The following is a 23,169-nucleotide window of genomic DNA, read 5'->3' on the forward strand; positions in this document are numbered from 1 at the left end:
ATTAATAATTAAAATAAGGACGAATCAACTTGTGAGTTGTTGTTTCTTTACTTTCATTTCGAAACAAATGTCAAGAATCGACTCGACAGAGAGCTTTTAAAAATGGCGGCCGCGCTACCGCAGGTCCCCGATCGGTTAAAACAAGTGGCTCCTTACGTTAAAATAGCAGCTGAGCATGATTCCAGAGACCCAGTTATCGCCTACTGGTGTAAGTAAAGCGTTATAAATTATTGTCACTTCAAAACCGTGACCGCGGCCTGAAAAAGGTGAAGGGGCGGTCACCCGAGGCACAGGCACCGATTGTGTTGTTTGTCTGTTTAAACGATGAATGATTGTGCCTTAGAGAAATGACACCCGATATTTTTCTTCCTAAAACGTGCGTACTGCATGCGTGGAGGTTTGAAAAAGCTGGTTGCTGCTTGAGAACGTGTTTTAAACACTCTGGACGGCACACCGGACGTTGCTCGATCGAGCGCTTCGAGTTATCTTGACAGCTGCAGCGTTAACTATCGCTGATGTGTACCGTTCTTCTGTCCTACAGGCCGGCTGTATGCTTTGCAGACTGGCATGAAGGTTGACAGGTCTTCCTCTGAGAGCAGAGGATTTCTGATGGCTTACATGGATTGGTTGGAGAAGGTATGTGCGCGTATTGCATTGCTGACCGGCGTCTAGAATACACACTGCGCGATTGAAATGTCAAGACTTCTTGTATTGTCGTTGCCATTTATTCTGACACACTTCGCATTGCGACTGCTGCTCCTACGCAAGCGGGCAAGCAGAAATGTAAACAATGTAACCGAAGATGAGATGTGTTTGCTTCAGCATACTCTTGCATACAGATCTCATCATCATTTTTTTACCTTCTGATGGTTCTGATTGGTTGCCTAAGTAGAAGAGACAGAGAGTACCGCGACATGCACATAAAGCACAAGAGTGCTGGTGTGGGCAAGGTTAATTCATGGTGCTGAAATTGAAGGAGCGTGGAGCAGGACATATGGATAACTTCATTTGCCTCTATCTGTTCACTGCCAGCATTGTTTACTCATCTTCACGTACGCATTCCCGCCCAGGAAAAATCCATTCGGAAAGATGAAGAAGCCATCTCAAACGATGTTGTTGCTCAGGCTCACATTGAAACTAGAGCATTGAAACTTTTCCTGTGGGCAGATGGTGAAGACAGAGCGGCACGCTTTAACAAGTATGTGCATTTTCACACTGATTTAAACATTTATTGAAGTTTCTTTGCCCTTCTACTGTAAGACAGTTACTGGCATGTTCATTTTTTTTTATTCTGTTATTGCAGGAACGTTGTTAAGGCGTTCTACACAGCTGGGTACTTGTTTGATGTGCTCACAACATTTGGGGAACTAACAGAAGAGGTATGTCAGTGTTATCTTTGGGGCAAGCTTTTGCATCATTTGCAGCAACAGCTTCTGGAAAGTACTGGTTGATTGCTTGAAGGAATATAGGTACCAAATTTTGGTTGCGTATTTTCTATTTTGTAATAGTGTGTGAGACGTTAGTATACCTGCGTCACCCTGTTCTATGCAGCTACGGCCGGTCAATAATTTATAATTGAATTTTTTTCTCATGCTGTCTTTGTTTTGTATGGCTGTGACGTCAAGGTTCAGTGTTGGTCACTTGAGGCATCACGAAACAGTGAAATAATCGTTGCTTTGTTGTTTTGATTTAATGCAATGCTTAATTAAGCCAGCCTTCCTCAAGAGCTGGAATGATATGAATGAAGAAGCAGCGATTATATCACAGGCTTTTTACACCTCACGTGGCCTACATTACTGAACCTTGATGTCACAGCCATTGCTCAGTTTTTGAAACCTGAACTGCTTGAGAGAAATAACTCAATTATGAATTATTTTCTGGTCACAGGCGAATGCCATGTGGTAATCCATGACTACTAAAGTCTTGTGCATCATTAAAAGAAAGAAAACATGCAAGCAAAAATTTGGCGTCTATACTTCTATGAAGTACAAGTACTTAGACCTGCTTTGCTATTGCTGATTGCTAAATCTTTTCGCTTGCACTGGTTTTTTTTTGCACAGTTAATTAGTGGGCTTGTCTTATGGCAGAAAGTATCTCGCGCTCCGCATATTGTGTGAATCTCTTGTGCCAAATTTGTGACACCTGTCTGCAGGTTGCCAACCATCGTAAATATGCAAGGTGGAAGGCAGCGTACATTCACAGGTGCCTCAAGAACGGCGAAGTGCCAGTTCCGGGCCCCATGAAGGGAGACGACGAAGGATTCGAGGAGGATGCTGGTGGTATGACCGCATTGTGTCACCAGTCAGCATCATTGCTAAATGAGCTGCTCTCGCGTTCAGCCCCTGCGCTCAAGGAGTAGTGATAATATTCTTGCAGCACACAGAAAGGCACTAAGGATGAGAAAGAAGTGTAGGACATATGCCAGCTTCTGTGCTTTTCTAGGCATTGCATGCATGTTACCACTCGGTGCAATCCAACGACTCCGTTCTGCCTCATTAGTGTGTGATATGGTTGGATACTATTTTAAATGAGGCTTCAGGTTGGGGTTGAGAGCACAGTCACAAAATTTTTTAATTTGAACAGCATTTGCTTGGTGAACTTGAGCGCATCTTGTTATTTGACCTCGGATATGTCGTACGAATTGTTATTGTGTGCTTAAAATTAGCTCAGCAACTGCACTCACTACTTTATTACCATAAACAGGCACTGAAAATCAGCACTGCTGCTGCTGTGGTAACATAAAGTTGTTAGCTCCTGCACTCGAAGCACAGGCAGCTACATGACTGATGCTTAACTCAATGGCAGCCAGACCAAAGCAGCAGCTTTAGCACATATTGCCAAGTATTGCAAGTAGCTCTTTCCCAAGTGTAGTCATCATTTATGCATGATGAGTGGGGAACTCTGCTTGTCTGTCATAGTGTTTTACTGCATCTTGCAGTGAGCAATACTTCTGTGGTAACCGTCATTTCAAACTACCACACTAGGTTTAGGTTTATGGTTTATAGGGGTTTAACGTCCCGGAGCTACTAAGGCTATGAGAGATGCCGTGCATGGGCCTCCAGAATTTTGCTTCCACCAAAATTCAACTGCCACAGCTGGTAACGAACCAGCGTCTTTCGTGTCAGCAGCCTAGCGCCATAACCACTGATCCACTGCGCAGCGGCTTACGACACTAGGCGACATGGTGGGTAACACATTTCATTCAAGCTTTAAAGGCACAGGCATGATTTTTCAGAAGCTTATACCCCCTTCCACTACCACAGGCTTCAGGCCTTCCCCTTTTTAATGATTTATTTAGTCATTCATTCAAGGGCTAACGGAGGACATATCTGCATCCTCAGTGCTTGGGGATGGCTTTTAACAAGTTTCAGTTGCAGTCATTGAATGGAACGTGGTGTGGTTTTCAACGTCAGCTGGCAAGTAGCTTTGATATTTTTGCTGCAGAATACAATATCAGGTGGCGTGTATTCTGAGGAGAACAAAAAATAGCACTGCTATATTTTCTTGGAAACATGCCATGTGCGCTTGCTAGCGAGACTCTAGATTGGTCTGTCTTAAGTGGCCTCAAGTGATGTGATGCTGTATGGCACAAAATATTTTGAGAGAGTCGATAATTTCTCAGGCTCTCCTCACAGCTGGCATGTTTGCTTTTACCTCACAAATTTAGCCTTAAAGGGCACTGAAAAAGAATCTGAACTCATCTTTTTACAGCGGGAACTTGATCTACATGTTCCGAGCATTCTTAGAAGCTTCGAATTATGGTCCTATGCGGCCCATTTCTATGATTTAAATCGAATTAAATGTCCCGGCTCCCGCCTTTTTTCGAACTCGCCGCAGGCGGTAGCAGGAGTCAACCAACGTTTCAGCCATTCCCGTGGCGGCTTGCCGCTCTGCTAATAGTAAAGTGATATGTAGCGATCGGCGAAAGCAAAAAGTCCGCGCGTATTTTTATTTCTGTGGGCCTAATTTGCGGCTCTGTAGCCTCTGACTGATCTATTTATTCACGGAAACCTAAAAAACAAAATAAAACCGAAAGTGAAGCCGCCACGCGACTGCCTGAAAGGCACTCCACGTGTTAGTTGACTCCTCCCACCATCTGCGGTGAGTTGAATAAAGGCGGGGGCCGGGACGTTTCATCCGATTTAAATTCGGGAAATTGGCCATGCAGGACAATAATCCAAAGTTTCTAAGAATGCCCGGCATGTGTAGATCGATTTCCCGCAGTGAAAAGACGAGTTCAGATTGCACTTCAGTGCACAGTGCACCTTTAAAATGCTGTTGTGAGGGTTCTTGTGAATGTGTGGCATCATTGCTCATTTCAGCGGTAGGTGGTAACCCGAGCCCGTCGAATGGCCCGAGTGGAGCTGTTGGAGGCAGCGATGGCTTTCCGCCACTGCCACCAGGATTCGGCATAGGTGGTGCTACGGCCTCTGGGTTCTCGGAGCCCAGCACGAGTGGCCGATCATCCTATGGTGACCAGCAGCCAATGCCTTCGTCACTCCCTGTGCCCACCCCAGGATCTCAAGCCCCACCTTCGACACCGAGTGGCTCCACCCAGCCATCGCCTTCCATGGCCCCACTTGATGAAATCCGTGCTGCAAGTAAGTACTTTTCCCGAGACCCATGAAAATGTAAAGTCAATGGCTTGTGTTTGTCTATGGCATGTCATGCGAAGGCAAGAACACCGCTGGTCCTCAAGAGTAACGGAGTGGATTCCAAGAGAAGGCTAACATAGCAGGGGGCGGCAGAAAGTTAGGTGGGCGGATGAGATTAAGAAGTTTGCAGGGATACGGTAGCTGCAACTGGCAAAGGCTAGGGTTAATTGGAGCGACCTGGGAGAGGCCTTTGCCCTGCAGTGGGCATAGTCAGGCTGTTGATGATGATGATGTTTGTCTATCACATGTTACTGCATGTAGAGTCGGCAGAAGTTTACAGGATGCATGTGTTTAGAAGGCAGTGCTACAGATTTACTACAGAACTCTCTTGCAGCTCAGTAACCTGGTGCTGATACCAGCAGATAGAGTTTTCATGTCCTTTCATCATACTCGCTATTTCATGTGAGTGGCTCATGTGAGGTCACTGAAACCATTTTTTTTTTTCTGCACACCTGCTTACCGTAAACCTTTTCTACCGACTGTGCAACTGTGTACAACCTGAGAGCATCTTAACTTAGTGGTTCTTCCTGGATTGCATCCACTGTCTGTGATTTACTGAGACTTCATTTTATGCTTGCTAAGCTTTATTGTTGGCGTTCTCAAATTTACTTCCTCTAATTCCTTAAATTCTGCCTCATAGATGGCAAGGCCCTCAACCCAGAAGACTTTCACAAGGCGCAGAAGTACTGCAAGTTTGCAGGCAGCGCACTGCAGTACGAAGATGTCCCAACTGCCATTGAAAACCTGCAGAAGGCACTCAGGTTGCTTACCACAGGCTCAGAGGGGCCCTGATGGCCTCTCTCTTGAGGATCCAAAGACGAAGAAAAAGTAAAGAAACTCCTTCCCTCCTGGAATAGCTAGGACAAGCTGCCCCTCAAACAAGTGTCACTTAATGCCCCCTCTCTGTCTGGTGCAAAGTCATTTCTTGTCTATGTTTGTAGTTGTTGTTGTGGAACTCGCTTTTACAGAGCTTGGTGCTCCCACATCAGATGATGGGGTGCTTTCTTCTTGTTTACTGGGAGGACAAAATTAATGGGACTTGCCATGCTTACCCAGTTCTAATGTGCACCTTTTTCCACTAAAATTGAGCTGCAGAACGGCATGCATGTTGCGACTGGATACGAAGCTGTAACTGTGTGAGGAAAAACCCCATTGTCAGTGTTGTCACGAGTTATAAGTGTAGCCTATTTGCATTGGCAGTTGACATTTTATTGGAAGTGCTAGGCCTAACTACTTCACTGCTGTTTGTGTGTTTTTATTGTTTTTTGCACTTTTTGTTTTTGTGAACATGAAAACAAGGTGTGCATTAGGATAGGGGGCACATCAGAACTGAGTATAATTACGTGTGAGAAGTATGCAGCCTATTTTTTCTTAGGATGGTGTGAGCAACGGAGAAAAATGGTGAACATTGTCTTAGAGGTCTTTATATAACGAGGTACAGCTGCGTCCTGGTATGGTTAGATGGACAGGCGGGCATGGTCGGGCAGTTGTGACACACCTCTGTGACATCGCAGAACAAGCAAGGTCTGGAAGTTTTGTTTGGCCGTTTACTTTACCTTATAAAGGGTGTTCACAAGTGCAGATAGAATACTGCAGTTTTATTAGCCACCTTGCAACAGTATCTCTAAGTGACATATATATTGTCTGCTCACATGCTTTCTAGCTGCAACTGCACATCATCAAGAGCTTCTCTAGTGAAGTCATTATGTACAAGAAGGCAGAAGAACCATCTTTCATGGCATGGTTAGCTGCTGGTAGGTGTTGTTCTGTTCTGTCAACTGCACATAACAGCAACTTTCAGTTGCACCACAGAGCTCATCTCCCATATTTCTAAATGGCAGTTTTGGTTTAAAGCATCTTATCTTGTCGAAAAGGTAATAGACACCGAGCAGAGGGTGTAAATAATGTGTACGCAGTTACTTTCGAAATTAAAAACAGCAGCAAAAAATTTACAGCAAGAGGAATCGAACTACAGCTTGAGAATTCAAACTGCCGTTTTCCACACAGAGCTTTTTCACAATGCCACTGCACCGATGAATGGGCTGGTGTCTAATGGTGTTGTATAATCCATTCTAATCCACTGCCGCCATTTTTCCTATGGGTGGCACTGCTTAACCGAAAGTTGTTGTTCTGTGTCATTGGCAGAATAAGAGTCGCACTACTGGGAAGCTGTAACCGTGCTGTTTCACAGTTTTCGGTTCACCGAGTCACAACTGCTTCTGCCATGTTGCTTTTTAACAGGCTTATTCTGAATCTCTAATCGCAGTTTTTCAAGCTGGTCAAGAGCAGGAGTAAGGGTGAGCAAAGATCAGCAAAGTGGCTTGCCTATATTAGGGCCTTCGTTAGCGAAAAGCCTGTAGTTGATATTTTGCAGCTTGGTTTTTTTTGCATAGTGCTCTGGATTCTGGCAGTTCAGAAGCTAGATTGTAGCATTGATTTTTGCTACTTTGCATTACTTTAATGATGGAAACAAGGCATTTTGATATCATACAAAGCTTTGCTGTGACATAGAACTCTGAAAAAAATGGTTAATTTTGGCTTGGGAACTTCATTGCAAGTTGTCATCGATGTTGACATTTAAGACTGAAGAGTAGGCATGCATAATGGTGTCAGAAGAATGGAGAAATGAGTTGGTGTAGTGTAACTGTCCTGTACCAATTCCTTTCCATTTTTGTATTTCCTGCCTCTCGTCATTGGTTGATGCGACTCTGCGTCTCTGCTATTGCTGGGCTTGATGGACATGGACATGGGGACATGAGGTATGTTATCACTTCAGCCCATTGACAAGGAGCGGGAAATACAACAAATGGAATCATTTTCAGCATCTTTTTATTATACCTGCCCTGGTACAACAAAAAAAGGTGAAACACTTGAGAAGATTACTTGATGTCGTCAGAGTGGCGACTACAGTAGAAAGGTAACAAGCACTCTATGTCAGAAAAGAATAACTTGAAGTAAGTTATTTTTTTATTTTTGTGCCAGCCTGTGCTAACTTTTGCACTGGATAATGCAACTCTTTTAGTGGATTAGTAGTTGTCTTGATTTCAGTGTTGTATGCCATATTTTTCTGGAGTGTGTATTGAAATGAGGGTGAACAAAGGAGTGATGTGAGAGAAGTGGAATGATTGATGTGGTTTTTTGTTTCATAACTGTTGGAATTTTTCTCATTCCGAATAAACTGTGTAAACACAGGGTTCAGTTTCTGACCTCTTGTCTCTTCCTTTGTGTAATGAGGAGCCAGCTAAATTGGTGGCGAAAAAGCAAAACGTGGCATAATATTGGAACAGTAGAATGTAAACTTGCGTCACTGACCATGTCAAAAAGGGGAGTTAGTTGACATTTCGGAACCGCTATCGGTTCCTTGTTCACAATGAAAATAAAAGTGGTGACACAAGCTAAGACTCTTTATCGAGACCAGCTCTGAAGCTTACCCTCAAGAAGCTTCCTCTCAGTAAAACGAGAAGGCTTCTCGTTCTAACCAAGTCATAGATTGCTGCATTTACTCAAAGATAGGGTTTGACGCATAGTTGGAGCTACACTGCTAATTTAGCACTACAAGTTCAGTGGCCCCTCTAATGCCTCAAAATTATGTCCGATATCTGTTCCAATATTATCCAGGGTTTGATGGAATCCCGTCTGGTAAGGTAGTGGCATAGTAGAATGTAAACTTCGGTCACTGACCACGTCAAAAAGGGGGGTTAGTTGACGTTTCGGAAGCGCTACGGGTTCCTTGTTCAGAATTAATGTCATTCACTGAATACGTGCAAAAGATGAACAACTCGCATCAAGTTTATCAGGAAATACATCGTTTAGCACCTTTTAATGCAGGTCAGTTTCAGTTTTGTCAGGCGTTTTTTTTATTCCAAAAACAACCAGATTAGCTCTTCTGCTTCTGTCCTCTAGGCCTACTAATTTTGATTGCTAGCATTTCATTTTTACCTGAATTTGTTTGACATGACTGCTCAAGTTATCAGTAGCAGCCATCTTTGGAGATATCGTTTTGACACCGTCTTCATCACTCGTCGCTCGTAAACCAAAGCTACTCAACATTTTTTCAGTTTCGTCTAACGCTTTTTTCACCTCAGCTAGATCATTGCCTTGTAGCAAAGACTCTATCATTTTTGCCACCGTGGGACTAGGGCTCACTTCAACATCACCACATAATGCAAGCATGCATTCATGAAGAAACTCGTACATAAATGCCCTAAGTATATGTGGGCACAGCACAAGGATAAGAAGCTTGCCATCGCTCCTACATGACCAAAAATAACTAACCTGCAACAGAAAAGCAGTACACATCTTGAGCGCTCGGCTCCCCACGCTTTCTCCGTGCCCACTGGAGGATCCGGTGTGAAGAGTCGGTTTTATAGCTATTGAGGTTGATGATGTCACTGTTCCAGCGTGGAATGGCACAATATAGCACAGAGCAGGTGTATTTGCATTTCGGCTCCTTCGAAATGCAGCATTCGAACCCGCGATCTTGTGTAAACGGCTGCTAGCGTAAAAGTTGGAAGCACGAAGCTTTGTCGCGAAGCAGTTTGTCGATGCAAAACCCCGCGATAACTTTCGGCGCTAAGATACTGCAACCCAACTGGTTTATGGAACAATTTCCAGTTGGTTCCAGCTGGAACATAATGGATTCCAGTTGGTTCCAAATGGAGCCAACTGGAAATTGTTCCATAAACCAGTTAGGCTGGGAAAGATTTTCGCCTGGTGCAGGTCGCCGTCGATGAAATGCGAACACGCATATGCCATGTTTTTCTGCTTTGTCAAGAGATATTCCTTTGCAACCTATTTATAATATGCACTTCGGTAGACCCTTAACCCAGAAACATCAGGTCAGTTGCTAGAAGTACACACAGGCTCACAGGCGCTTTTCGCGTTTGATCCCGGCCTGATTGTACATGCATGCGAGTGTAATTAAAACAGCCGACATCGGAGCTATTGGGGAGCGTGGGCTGAAAAGGGGAGAAATCAGCAAAAAAGTGCCTGGGTGGGCTTTGCCTCACAATATCTCGGCTCCAAAACGGCCAACTACTCCTAACACCAGCTCAAATTCTCAAAGTTCGCGTGTTAGAACGCACGATTTTGTTATCGCACTGGCCAGTCACAGAAAGCAGTTCGTACAACGCGCAAAAGGTGGCGCCATCAGTGCAGTAACCTCCGCATTCTTGGCTGCCGTTCGCAGCAGCTTGTGTACTCACTTTTACTGTGTTTTAACCTCCTCACTCACGTGCACAGAGATACGAGGTGTATACGAATTTGTAACGCGAATGATCCAGCGTAAGCTGGCTTCTGATTGCGAAGACATGTTTCATTTGATTTACTAGTGGTTTGTGCATCCACATCGGATTCGGGAGGCGCTGAACTCCTAGAAGGGGGATGCATTTTTACCGCAGGGTGCTCGAAACGGGTAAACCTCAGGAAACTGGGAAGTTAACAGCTGTGGCTACAGAAAAATGCTCTGTGAAGCAGAGAATGTTCCTGTGGTCAGCTTGCGTCAGTGTGAAGGTGTTCTTGCAGACGGGACATCATCTTTCATGACACACGACTACCCTCTTCTGACCGCTGGGTGTCGACGTCTGCAAGTGTTCGCCAGCACCGAAAATGGGATGCCAGGAGGGCGAAGTTGACTCGCCAAACAAAGAGTGCCACTTGCTTTTACAACGCAGCAGTAACGGAGGAGTGTCCCGCGTCAACCACCTCGCAGCCTCCTCTGCGCCATGGTGCGGGTACCGTAAGGGCATACAGTAGTTGTTGCTTTGCCTCGCTAATTGAAGAGCCATTTCATGATATCGTACCGCCGATAGCAATCCGTACACGACGATGCACAGGAACGCCTTCGACTGCGACTGCAGAGACGTGCGTGCTTTCATCCGCTGTCTTGAATTTTTTTGTGCGTATCGCAACTGCAAGAAATGCACAGTTATGTCTTAATAGGGGGCAAGAAGTTAATTGCTTTTGGCTGCAATAGCGGTTGCACGACCTGCAAAGAGTACGTGTCACTCTTCAGCGCTTCCAAAGCCGGAGCTCGCCTGAAAGCGTGGCGAAAGCCCATTCTTCGTACCGACTGTGCTCTCGTGACTATGGTTGCGGAAATCATTTCGACAGCCTATGCAGCCAAACCTTCCGGCGAGCTGCATTGCTTTCTGCGGACGGAACGGCGAAAAACCTTTTCTCACTGCCTCCTCGGTTGTTGCACCCGTGAGCACAACAGAAACTCGGCGTCGCGTGAACACCATCAAAGCTGAAGAAACGCTTCCCGTCAAAACTGTCTTGCACCAGAAGAAAACGAAGCGCGATTTCTACCCCCAACAATGGCACCGGCGTCTGCTGCGGAGCCAAAAAGCGCGCGCTAACACGTGACCACGGCGCCTCGGCCAATGAGAGGCTCGGTAATCCGGCGTCGCGCTAGGAGCGGAGAACAGCTGGAAAATTCAAAGCTTTTCGTTACTTCTGCTGCATTGAAGGGCATTAATCGCTGCGTCACTGCAGATACACCTATGAACCGTGAATGGCACTTCCATTTCGCGCGTCAAGGAGTGTTCGTCTGGAAGCGGCCTTCCTTCTACTCGGTGAGAGAAGCAGCCCGCGCTATGAAGCGACAAGCTCGCGCGCTCCACGGTGTATACCGCCATTTTGACAAGAAGCCGGAACGCCACATTTCCTATTGGATTTACCAGCACCTCTTTGTTGCGGGCTGCCGGAGCGTTGCTTCGCGTATCGAGCCGAAGGATTGGATCGCCTCTCCGGGGACTTTCTCGAACGACCACTCCTTGTTGCAGGAATTGACATGGCGATAAACAATGCACCGCCGCAAGCGACTCTTTCTGCAAGCGCTATAGCATGCGCTAGCTTTCTCGTTATGTTTGCAGCGCCTGACGACAGTTTGTGCACAACTGTCTTCTATGGCCTTTGAAGGAGTTTTCACTGCAGCATCGCAAGTGTTTAGGTTCATGGCGGGAACAAGGTGGGGTAGCAACTGCCGATCAATGCTTCTGCTTGAAAAAGCCTACGTTGAAGGAACCTTGCGCTACTGTCTACCAGTGTTTCAAAGATTATCTACATCAAGCAATAAGTCTCTCGTTGCCGTACGGAACAACTGCCTGCGAATATGCCTTGGCCTCCCAAAGGGTTCCTCTGCATCAGGAACAGTAGCGGAGGCAGGATGTCTCCCACTAGAGGTGATTGCCGCCCAGGAAACTATGCGTACCCATCTCCGCCGTGTTCTTCAAGGGAAGAAGCACTTCCTGCACCGTGTCCACCTAACTCACAGCAACTCTAGCTTTGGCCAGGCAGTGCAGCTCCTGCCCATCCCTACTATTAATCAGCCACAGAAACTACTACCTCTGGCCTTTCCTCCATGGACACTCTCTCCTCTAAAGATGAAGAAGTTTGTTCCAGGTGTGAATGCAAAGAGCCGCATGCCACAGGCAGCGCTTCTGCAAACTACTCTCGCCTACTTAACGGAGGAATATAGGCAGCACACCCATATCTTCACCGATGGTTCAACTACTAAAGAAACCTCTTCATGTGGTCTTTATGTGCCCTCAACAGGCCATGCCCTTTCTTACCGGCTGCAGCGGAGGACATCCTCTACGACAGCTGAGCTTCACGGCATTAAGGAAGCTGTTTCTTACATCCTGCGCCGAACCGCCGACCGTTGGGTTATCTTCACCGATTCGAAAGCATCTCTCCAGATCCTGGCCAACCTGCTGAAGAAAACGAATCACCAGCCAGTTTCCCTGGACATCGGATATCTACATCATTTAGCTATTGCCGCAGGCCACTGCATAACATTTCAGTGGGTACCTGCTCACTGTGGCATTCAGGCTAATGAAAAAGCAGATGAAGCGGCCCGTAAGGGCCATCAACATCGGAGATACATTAGAACTTTTTTTACGAAATCTGATGCGTCCCAGGTGGCCAAAAGTTTTGCTTCCGAAGAAATGTATCGGCTTTGGAGTTTGCCGACATATCAGTACCAATTTCTTCACTCAATCGACCCACATCTTAGATCAAGACTCTCACCCAGAATTCCTAGACATTTGGAAACACTTTATCATCGACTTCGTCTTAATGCTGCATATACAAACGGCTTACGACACCGTTTTAGACAAATGGACAGTCGCACTGTGACAACTGTGCCGCGATGGAAACTGTGGAGCATATCTTGCTTGAGTGCCCTGCATATGCTAACGAGCGTGCGTACTATGAACATTGCATGCAGAAGCTCTGCTCAGTGCCCCTTACAATGGACAAAGTTTTAGGTCCCTTAGCCTGCCTTAGGCAACAGAGACTTGCAATGACTTTTCTATTCACATATTTAAAAGACATTGGACATCTCAATAAGCTTTAAATTCACTTGCACGTCACCTTCATGCATTCTTCATGCAGTGAACTTCGTCAGCCCATTTGACGGACTATGCACTCCATAGGTTACATCAATACTCGCCATTGCATCCTTAGTACCCATTTCATGGCCGCATTTTATCTTCGTTTTTTTTTTTACCTCTTCCACTCTGCTCTCCTTCTGTCTTTATCTCCCAAATTCCCCTCCCTACGCAGAGTAGCACGCCAGCGATTTTTAAAACGCCGGCTAAATTATCTGCTCTTCATTAAAGAGTGTCTCTCTCTCTCTCTCTCGCTCAGTGTGCGGACGTTTGAACCCATTAAGTTATCGAATTAACACGAAGGGATGCGAAAATCATTCCTGCGCTTTTTAGACCGCTTGTAATCAGTGCAGGAGATACGAGGAACTAAAAACGTCCAGCTCTAGCACGCGTAAGCGTTGCGAAACTTGCGCATGAAAAGCAAGGTCTTGGTATCACTTCATCTAGCCGAGTCAGAGGCAGACAAAGAAAACAAAAAGAGAAAAGCCTAACCGCAGGAAACGCGACGACGTGCTGTCTGCCCATGGAAGTAGCGGCGCGGCGAGTGCGCTGTCACTGTTCCCTGGCACCCTGTAGGCGACAGCAATGCGCATGCGCAAGCGACCGAGTTTTGCCGATGGTCGACTAGTCTCTTTCTCGGTGCCAGACGCGAGGGCTTATTATCGCCGTACTAGCTGCAGTGCTGCTGGACGGGACTGCCCGTTGCCAGTGGGTTACCGTCGTCTTTGCTGCCGCCCGGAGATGCCTAGAAGCCGTTAAACTCGATGCCGACCGACGACTACCGTGGAATATACCTCCGAGCCAAGGCACCAGCATCGAAGGTGAATGCGCGGCAAGGCTTCGCGGTGAGGGCGACATATGTCCGTGAAACTTGCTGTGGACTGTTAGAGCGAATTTAAGGTTCACTCGCGCCGTTTGCGCGACCATCGGATAATAGTAAGCAAGCACCTCACAGCGTGTAGAGTACAGGTTTCATGGGCTGTCGCCATCGGGTTTGTTGTCCATGACGGAAGTGCAGTGAGCTAGGATTCGCGGTGCATACAGCTTTAGGCCTTAGCTCACAATAGGCAGGTCAGCTGTAGGTTGAGCCAGCGAGGAAACTGCATGCCGAGTGTTTCAGCGAACACTTTCAAAAATTTTCAAAAATAGGCTTTTTGGGCTAAAAATATGACTTTTGCGCCATAGTATATTGGCGTACACCAGAAAACCGGTGAATCGTCTTAAGTAGTAAGCTGGTTAAGTAATTTTTAATAATTAACTGTCTAACTAGCAGAGTTAGGCGCCTAGTTGCAATTGCGGATCTGTAGCCCGTTGTTAGTAATAGTCATATCGGTTTCTAGAATTTCGAGAGCGTGATTACCCTTGGCACTGTGGTTCAACAAAATTTGACTTTTTCGACTGTTTATGTGCACTCTAGAGGTTGATTTCCCTGCAAGCTTTCGAAAGCGCATGTATTTTCGCACGATGCAGCCATATTTTGTCGAGCCACAGCGGCAAAGGTAATCGCGTTTCAGAGTTTCTGAAAACGGATATGGTTATTCTAACGACCGGCTACAAATATCTAATCGCAACCAGTTGCCTGTCTGTGATAGTTATTTATCACAAATTAGTTAACCGGCTTACTAAAGACAATTCATCAGCGTTCCGATGTCTGCCAACACTGGTAATACTATGAACAAAAAAAAACATATTTTTACCCCAAAACGACAACTTTTGAAAATTTTTGCCCAGACACCTGGCCCGCTTTACTCGTTGCCTCAAGGAGGTTTAGATATGCGAGCCCGCTGCCGTTTTCGTCGCGTAAAAAACCTGCTCCGAACGGCATTTCTACCAAGCCACTATGTCGTGCTAGCGAACGCCAAGGCGCGGATGTGCCTTTGAGCGACATGTGGTTTTTGGCCGTGCGTCGGAAACTCTCGCCAGCCTCGTCCAGCAACTCCGAAGAACGGACGTTGCCTGCGGTCTGCGGCACATCGCGTTTCTGCTGCAGCCAAGGTCAATAGTTCGCTCTCCTTATACTTTTTTTCAGCCCCGTGGCTTGAGGCTTCAGACGCGCTCACTTGGCTGCCACGGTGAGTATACTACGTGGAACTGCGATATTATCGCGTGTCTGTCACTCTTTTTTTTCTTTGCAGGTGTGCTAACTCCACCATTCTCATACTTGATCCAACGGCACTGGTGCATTCAGCCCGCAATGACATCTGGCCCGATAAAACAGTTACGGGCCGTGCAACGTTCCTTTCGTGTACCCAGATTTGCCTACCACCGCAAACGCTGTACTGTTGGGAATCTTCGACTGCACTGCATCGCAGCGTCCAGTTTTCTGCGTTTTCGATAAGTAGTACCGCACTTATTGAAACGAGAAAATTGACACAGCTGCAGGTGAAAGAAGTAACCCCCTAAGATTGCATCGACACCAAGTGCCGCTGAAGAGGCCGGAAGATGCAGCTCAGTCGAATATCACGTGACATACGCCACGTTCATTCCCGACAGTGCGGCCAGTGTACAGCACGACCTTCGGACGCCTTTGTAAGGCTCACGATATCCATGGTTGCCTTTAGTGAGGGTTCTTTTTTATCTTTGCAGATACGCCGACTTTGGTTCTCGGAGCCACTTCAGCAAGTGTTGAGCTCGGATCTCTGGCCCGGTCCGTGTACCACGCAAGATATTCCATTCCTGCCGCACGTATGCCTCATCCCTCCACAAGAGCTTTATTTACCCACAGTATACAGGTCTGTGTAATCAGTCTGAACAGTTGATGGCCCACATAACACTTGGTCTGTTCATCCTCCTTTCAATATAAATTCATCTTTCCGCGCTTCCCTGTCTTGCTCCTAACATTGCTTAGTCGTGTTGCTAACTTGCTACCACTCACCCATGTTATACTGATTTCGCCCAATTCAGCTGCAGCTAGTACACTACAGAGTTTATTTACACTTCACTAAATTCGTACATGTATTGCATGTATTGTACATGTATTGCTGGCCTAGCAGCGTTGGTGTGATGTTGTCAGTGTGCGCGCGAATTGCCTGTTTGTGCCATTTTGTTTGCATCACTTTTTGTTTCTGCTGGTGCGCTGGCTCTGGCTTTCCTGTGTACTACCCGCACTAACTGGACGTGGTGTTTCGTGTATCGTGCGTGGTGCCTTCTGACCTCTAATCCGGCCCTGCAGGGACAGCCGCGCGTCGTGCAAGATTTCTTCCTGTTCCCCATGCGCACTGCGACGGGCGAGAAGCATCTCGTTGTCCTGCCCCATCTGGAAATGTTCACCGTCACTGTATTCAGCCCACTCCTGCCGTGAACTGCATTTATGGATCGCCTTCGCTGCGGCGGTCAGCGTGTTCGTCGAACAACGTGCTCCACCGTTTTCATCTACCGCCATGATACCCACCACTGAAAACAACAGAAAATGTCGTGCATTCTAGCGCGACCTTTTTCACAAGAACTACAAATAAACCATTTACACAGCAGTCTCGTACGAGCTTCTTGTCACCACTTCAGTGCTCTCCTGCGCCAGCCGATTTGAGCGCGTTGCGGTTGACGCGATCACGTTTCTCAGTGCTTCCTGGCGCTGCAGCATAACTATAGTACGGTGCCCTCTTACCTTCGTAGAAAATCCACTCCACAATCAAGACGCCAAGGAGATGTCCAAAAATAACTTTTCGAAAGTGTATTCAGCGGCTTTCGATTTCGCACTGTTCGCCGTAAAACAACTTAAAATGGACTAGTTTAGTTAATTTTAGTTCACCATTATGCCGTACAGTCCATATGCAGACCTCGCCAATGTATCTTTAGCGGTTTTTAACTCTTTCCTTACCGCGCAAAAATGGCCGAATTTGGGTGTATTGAAAGAATTTTTCTTACCGTATCAGAATCTGCAACGCATCGCACATTGCAATGCTTCATATTGTAGCTTTTTGGATGCACTTTCGAACCAAATGAACGCCAGAGCTGTGTGTGCAAAACTTTAAAAAAATAATTGGTTAAAACAAGCAAAACAAAAGTGAGCCAGAAATTTAGTATTAAATAATTGCAATACACAAAGCGTTGCTCATGTTCTTGGCTATCATTTTTTGCGATTTTCAGCTGTCTACATAATACACTCCACTTTCTGTGAGGCAATATGACTGCTGTGCCGCTGGAGAAAGCAGTCGCGTGGGGACATGAAGTGGAAGCATATATGCGATGTGCTACTCATTACACTCGTTTTCTGTTCTTGTCTTTTTTATAGCAGAGATTGCAGTTCCTCTTTGCCATTTCTTTTTCCCGCTGAGTAGTAATAAGAAATAAGGATAAAAAAGTCCTAAAAGGGAGCGTAGCCTTCCTTGGCATCATCAGAATAAAAAAAATCTGCTGCCCCATTTGGTAAAATATCTTCGCAATATATTGCAAAGACCCTAAAGCACCAAATAAAACCGCTCTCATCATTTACCAGTCACTCGCACATCATAAAATACAATGATAACGGTAAAACGAAACGCGCAAGCAAGCTCTGATATCACGGGTCACCGAGACGAAGTGTCGCAGTCGGAACTGAAATCGGACAATTCCATATGGTTGTCTAACTTGCCACTGCTGCTCGAAAAAAAAAAAAAAAAAAAAGAGATCAGCGTAGCTTTCCGCGTTTCCGGAGCGCACGGCGCAACAGACGTCATGATCGCTGACCGACGGAATACATTCGGTGTAAGTTTCATTTTCCATCGCCCCTTCGCGCCAAAAAATTAAAAAGAACTAAAACCAAAAAGGTGGTGTTATAGAAACAAACTAGATGGCGCAGCGTGTCCAAGAGTTTAGGCCTTAATTTTTGGCGGCAGGTTCAATACGTCGGTTTGCGCGGAAAAGGGAACGTGGCCTTCCTTGACATCATGATTATCAAAACTCTGCTGGCGTATTTCGTAAAATATCTTGAAAGTATGTTCCAAAGACCCTAAAGCACCAGATAAAACGACTCTCATCATTTACAAATCAAGCTCACTACATAAAATAGAATGTGAACGGCAAACGAATCACCTGCGAGCATGCACTGATGTCCCGGGCCTCTGAGAACAAGTATTGGAAACTGAATTCCGACCATTCCACGTGGTTGCCTAACCCGCCACTACTGCTCTAAAAAATAAGAAAGCATGGCAAAAGTGCTCAATGCAGCCGTTCGCCTTTGCCGAGCGTGCACCGAAACGGACGCCATGATCGGCGACCGACGGACTCACGTTTTTCGTATCACCTCCTGGCGATAGAAAATGAAAAAAAAACAAAACAAAAAAAAACAGACCTGAAATAAAAAATAAAATGTGGCGTAGCTTGTCCAAGAGCGCCGTCTTGAATTTTTGGCGGCAGGTCTAAAAAGTGGCTAATATATGACCCATAATCTGGGTCGAAAAATAAACACCCGAAAAAATAACCAAAAAGATTCGCATCAAGTACAATTTAGTACCTTCTGCACATAGTCGCATCATGTTATTGAAACTTGCATTACGCTTGTTGTACTTCACCCCATGGGTCCGGCCGCTATCGGGGTGAGCGTTCCAACCGAGCGGAGACGCACAGAGAAGAAGCGAGGTCCGTGTCAAAGCCCAGAGCGAAAGACCCCCGTCCGTTTATTGCAGCCAAATATATACAGGCAATGACGTCACGGTTCTCACGTGACTCGAACGCAGACGCATGTCAGCACAACTATGTCCACTGCAGGGCAAAGGCCTCTCCCATACCCCTCCTATTAACCCCCTCCTGTGCTAGCTGCGGCCACCGTATTCCTGCAGACTTCTGAATCTCACCCGCCCCCCTAACTTCGTGCCGCCCCTTGCTACGCAAGCCCATTTCTTCTTGATTTCGACTAGCATGCCATTTAATCAGCGCCTGTTCTGTGACCCACCCTGCCCTCATCCTGTCCATGCTGAAAGATTCACGAGGCACGGCCTGCCTGCGCGGGGTGGTCACGTGATCGGTTACTATCACACCGACGCCGCTCAACCCATAGACGAGCCAGTAACAACTGCGCTGTAAAACTGCCAGGATTTCTGCTCTCAGAAAATCCGTGACCTATACAGGAGTTCTCAGAGCACGCCCATGGCTGCCCCCTTTTCGTTCCCCAATATAGGGAAGTAGGGAAAGCGCACTAGGGAGCTTCCATGGCCCAGTGGTAGCTCAGATTGTCCCCTCGCGCCTGCGTGCAGTGAAAGAGAGCACCGGACGCGTATAGTCATCATAAATAAACATATCTTTTTATTTTTCTGTAAAAGTGTGTGTACAGCCGTGCACGCGTGATGTCGTATGCGTGAAGTACGTAAAACGAGTCGCCGCCGTTTGTTTTATTTAAACTCCCGCGGCAGAAATGGATCTTTTTCTTTCATTTTTTTTTCACACGCACAACACACGCACACACACAGGCACGCAGACGCACACAAGAGTTGGGACATGCAAGTTCGCTCTATGTACAAGGCGCGCCTTTCCTCTCGTTCGACACCTCAGCTGCCGGCCATGACACTGCAGCGGCACAACGTATATACGCTCTTTCGTGTTTGAACTCATTCGCTAGCGATGCCCTGGCTGATGTGTAATGCGTTTCGCAACTTTCGTCAGGCACTCCACTCCACTCTGTCCGTATTCCTGCAACCGACACAGGCGATGATACACGTATTGTATGATTTGGGAAGGTCAACACCAATTCAGAATGCGATGGGCATGCATATTGACTTCTCGCATATACGAACAACGCAGCTCGCGACACATAAGCGTCATTTTTTTTGATAATGTGGTAACATCGGTTGTCTTTGGTATAGGTTAAACATGAAACGGCTTGACGCTCTTACGCTTTTAATATTTTACATAGCTTTAAAAGTCCTGAGAGGCTCGCGAGACGTGAAAGAACGCATTGCACGCACATGGGGTAAGGACAGAGAAAAAAAAAGAAACAAACGGTAAATACATGATTGCGGGAGGTACCTTAAAAGCCGCGTATTTCGGCGCGTTGTGTTTAAAAGCAGACAGCAGTACTCCCAGGGTGCATCGGGCGACGACATTGTTCTCGAAGGCAACCACGTTGAAACGGTAGTGAAACAAACGACATATACAGTCACGAAATATTGCACACCATACACTGCGTCATAAAATTCTCTTTTTTTCTTGAAACACTTTGTACACAGACAAAACAGAAAAAAAAAAAGAGGTGCGTATATCTTGTTCCAGGCAAAAGCGATGCCACCGCGATTCTTGTAATGCGTGCTCTTTGGTGAAGGCGCGAGGCAAATTCGTTCGACGAAACAGAACGCACATCTTAATTCATTTCACATCTCCTTAGTGTGTCGTGATAGAGCGAGTAAAGTCGAAAGACTTGCGGAGTATCGTTCGTCTTATTACGAGGGGATATAATGAAGGAGCGAATGAAGCAAAAAAATAAAATGCATTGCGGATGAAGAACGGTGTCGCGAACGAACACACGCTATTTGGTAAGTGAAAAAAAAAAAAAAAAGGAAATGTTTCGAGGAGCGAAGCTCTTGCCCCGTTAATGCATGAAGTGAAAGGTGCGGCGATGACTGCACGAGAAAATTCCCCGTAAACTCGTTTCTTTACATACAAATGTACACAAGGGAAAAAGGGATGCGGGACGGGAGAGTGGCGGTGAGAACTCACTTGCTTTTCTGTGCTCCGGAAAGGAAAAAAGCAAATAATAAATCCATACAGCAAAGAACACACTGTGGCATACAAACACTTGCGATGCAGGCAAGCATCCCTACAGAGCGAGAGGCGGCCCCTATACAGACTGGTACACGACACCACCTTGTCACTCCTCAACGTCCACGTCATTTTCGGTGCGTTTAAAAAATGGGACGGCACATTGCGACCGCTTTCCCGACATCTGGTGGACTGAAAAAAATTAAAAGCAGATGAGAATGCTAGTGACCACAAAAGGGCTGAGTTGTGCTGTGACGACGAAAAGTATGAAATAAAGACGGGAAAGAAATAATGCACTACAACAGTTAATGCCAGCTGTGACCACGTACAGGAGCGTAAGACAGTGCGAAGATTATCATACTTGCTACTGTTTGCTGCTGACTAGAGCAATTCATTCTCGAAGCGTGGGTAAAGGTTGCAAGCGTGTGTTACGGGAGTTTCTCTGGGGACCATCGGCCTCGGTCTAAAAAGCTCAAGAAAATCAGCTTGAACGCCAAGCAACGCATGCTGTCATCTCTATGTAGGATCGAGGATCGGACACCATATGGGTTAGCGACTCTAGATAGGACTGTCTTACTCTCTCTCTGTCTTATATGGTATAGGCTAATCTTGACTAGCCGCATTAGCAAAGGCTACGTGTGACTAGCGAATTCCTAGAACAATGACCCGGTGTTCGCAAAAGCAGATCGCTGATTGGTTCGTAGACGGAGTCCAATCTGGCCCCTCCCCTTCAAGTCCTCGCTCCACTCGTCAAAGGGAGTCAGTGGGGCCAAATCGCTGGTCGCTCCTCGTCTCGGGAATAGGACTGTATTCCCCTCGTCGTACACACGCACACACGCGCGAAGCACACGCAGCGTTTGGTTCTTTTTGATCGAGTCCACTTTGGGTCCAAGCACGGTCAGACGCACGACACGAAGATAAGACACGCTCGACGCTCTAATGAAACAAAATGAGCAAACAAACATTAAAACAGCGAGAGAACACAGCTTATCACACTCACAGTCCGTCTCACGGTCACCCGAGAGCGAGCAGGGCGCTGCGCTATCAGGGTAAATGAGATGTGTCAGAAGGCGCAGACAGTCCTCGCCTCGTGCTACCCGTCCTAAGATGGTAAGCTCGCGAAAGCACCTCCTTCACTGATCAAAATGGCGCCCGCATGTGCTGTTCAGAGAGAAACGCCATGCTCATGTCGCACGTGTCAAGAAAACTGTCAGCAAGGACAGTTCGCGGCGTCTGAGATTCATCATTCGGTGCTCGCAGATGCGCGCACCAGTAGCGTAAACGCGGGAGCTGCAGCTGAGCGGGGAGACAATGGGCAACACTGGAGTCCTTTTTCGAAGCGAGGCAGTCCGCCCCTCTTCCTCACAGCAGGCGAGCGCGCTAGACCTGGGTGATGTTGCGCGTCACTCCTCCGGTCTTGTCGAGCGAGTGCTGCGACGAAGTGTAGACCGCGTTGTAGCTGGGCACTTGCGGGGGCAGCGGCGGCGGCACGGCGACTCCATCCTGTCCCGGGCGGTGCTTGGCGAGTCTGGCGGGAGCCGGCACGCCGCCGTAGTCGCTCTTGGAGTAGAGCGAAGGGGTGGACGAGTTGAGCGAGACGCCATCCTCGACCATCATGATGGGCGGCGGCTCGTGCCTCTGCTTGGCCTGCTGCACCTTGTTGTAGTGGTCGAGCAGCACGCTGGCGGGCCACGAGTTGACCGGGCTGATGGCAGCAGCGTCCAGGCGGCCCGTGGGCGTCGTCTGCTTGACGTCTTCGTCCATGATGGGCGTCGTCTGCGGCGGCGGCGCCGTGATGTCGTCGCGAGCGATCTTGGCGGGCAGCGGCGGGGGCTGCGAAGCGTTGCCATTGTCCGTGGACTTCTTAGGTGGCGGGGCCTTGCGCCGCCGGGCCATGAGGAGGATAATAACGATGATGCCGACCAGAAGAACGGCCAAGGGAACGGCGATGATGAGCGCCAGCTGGGCGGCGTTCAGCTTGTCCCTAGTGCTGCGGGAGCCGCTGGGCTGACCGTGGGCGCCTGCGCCCCCCGCCGCGCCGCTGCCCCACGAGGACGAAGGCTGCGTCGAGGTTGACGTGGTCGTGGGCGGTGGGATGATGACCACCTCGACTACGTTGGAGACGGGCCCCGCGTTTCCCTGGTCATCCACGGCGCGAATGGCGAAGTAGAGCGGTGGCGACGCCTGCTGGCTGTTCTTGAGTCTCACGGTGGCGGTCTGCGTGGAACCGAAGGGCTTGGGAGGCTCGTAGTAGGGTCCGTCGACGTCCCACTGGCCAACCAGCTGGCCGTGACTCGCAAAGCGGCGCTGAGCGTTGAGCCTGTCCTTGAAGCTCTTCAGCTCGTAGCGACTCGCTGCACAAAGAGGGATAAGGACAAACAGGAGTTAGCCAGACAGCACAGAGGCAGACATGGGAATAGACGTGTTATCTTTACCGGTAATTTAAGTTTCTG

At 47.4% G+C, this 23,169-nt stretch overlaps 2 protein-coding genes across 3 annotated transcripts in view; one reads left to right on the forward strand and one right to left on the reverse strand.

The window, feature by feature from the left end:
- The first annotated feature begins 80 nt into the window (after positions 1-80).
- Positions 81-7,861, forward strand: Vta1 (vesicle trafficking 1). The gene is made up of 7 exons (XM_089570956.1): positions 81-208; positions 542-636; positions 1,071-1,198; positions 1,304-1,379; positions 2,153-2,279; positions 4,323-4,601; positions 5,296-7,861. The coding sequence occupies exons 1-7, from the start codon at positions 103-105 to the stop codon at positions 5,445-5,447; spliced, it is 963 nt and encodes a 320-aa protein (XP_089427082.1). The 5' UTR covers positions 81-102; the 3' UTR covers positions 5,448-7,861.
- Positions 7,862-19,244: 11,383 nt separating this feature from the next.
- Positions 19,245-23,169, reverse strand: part of LOC149358769 (calcium-activated chloride channel regulator 2-like) — a 458,350-nt gene continuing 454,425 nt past the window's right edge. For both annotated transcript variants that reach the window (XM_089570958.1, XM_089570957.1), the window contains one exon: positions 19,245-23,070. In XM_089570958.1, the coding sequence (XP_089427084.1) occupies positions 22,097-23,070 (974 nt within the window). In that variant the 3' untranslated portion in view covers positions 19,245-22,096. The remainder of the gene's footprint in view (positions 23,071-23,169) is intronic.

The sequence above is a fragment of the Amblyomma mixtum genome, chromosome 2 (assembly GCF_055824585.1).
Source record: "Amblyomma mixtum isolate Tamu chromosome 2, ASM5582458v1, whole genome shotgun sequence".
In the NCBI taxonomy this organism is placed as follows: Eukaryota; Metazoa; Arthropoda; class Arachnida; order Ixodida; family Ixodidae; genus Amblyomma; species Amblyomma mixtum.

Bases quoted from the DNA above. Each gene is read 5' to 3' on its own strand.
- Vta1 (XM_089570956.1), top strand. From the start codon at position 103: ATGGCGGCCGCGCTACCGCAGGTCCCCGATCGGTTAAAACAAGTGGCT. The intron at 209-541 runs GTAAGTAAAGCG...TCTGTCCTACAG, and splicing joins CCCAGTTATCGCCTACTGGT to GCCGGCTGTATGCTTTGCAG. The intron at 2,280-4,322 runs GTATGACCGCAT...TGCTCATTTCAG, and splicing joins ATTCGAGGAGGATGCTGGTG to CGGTAGGTGGTAACCCGAGC.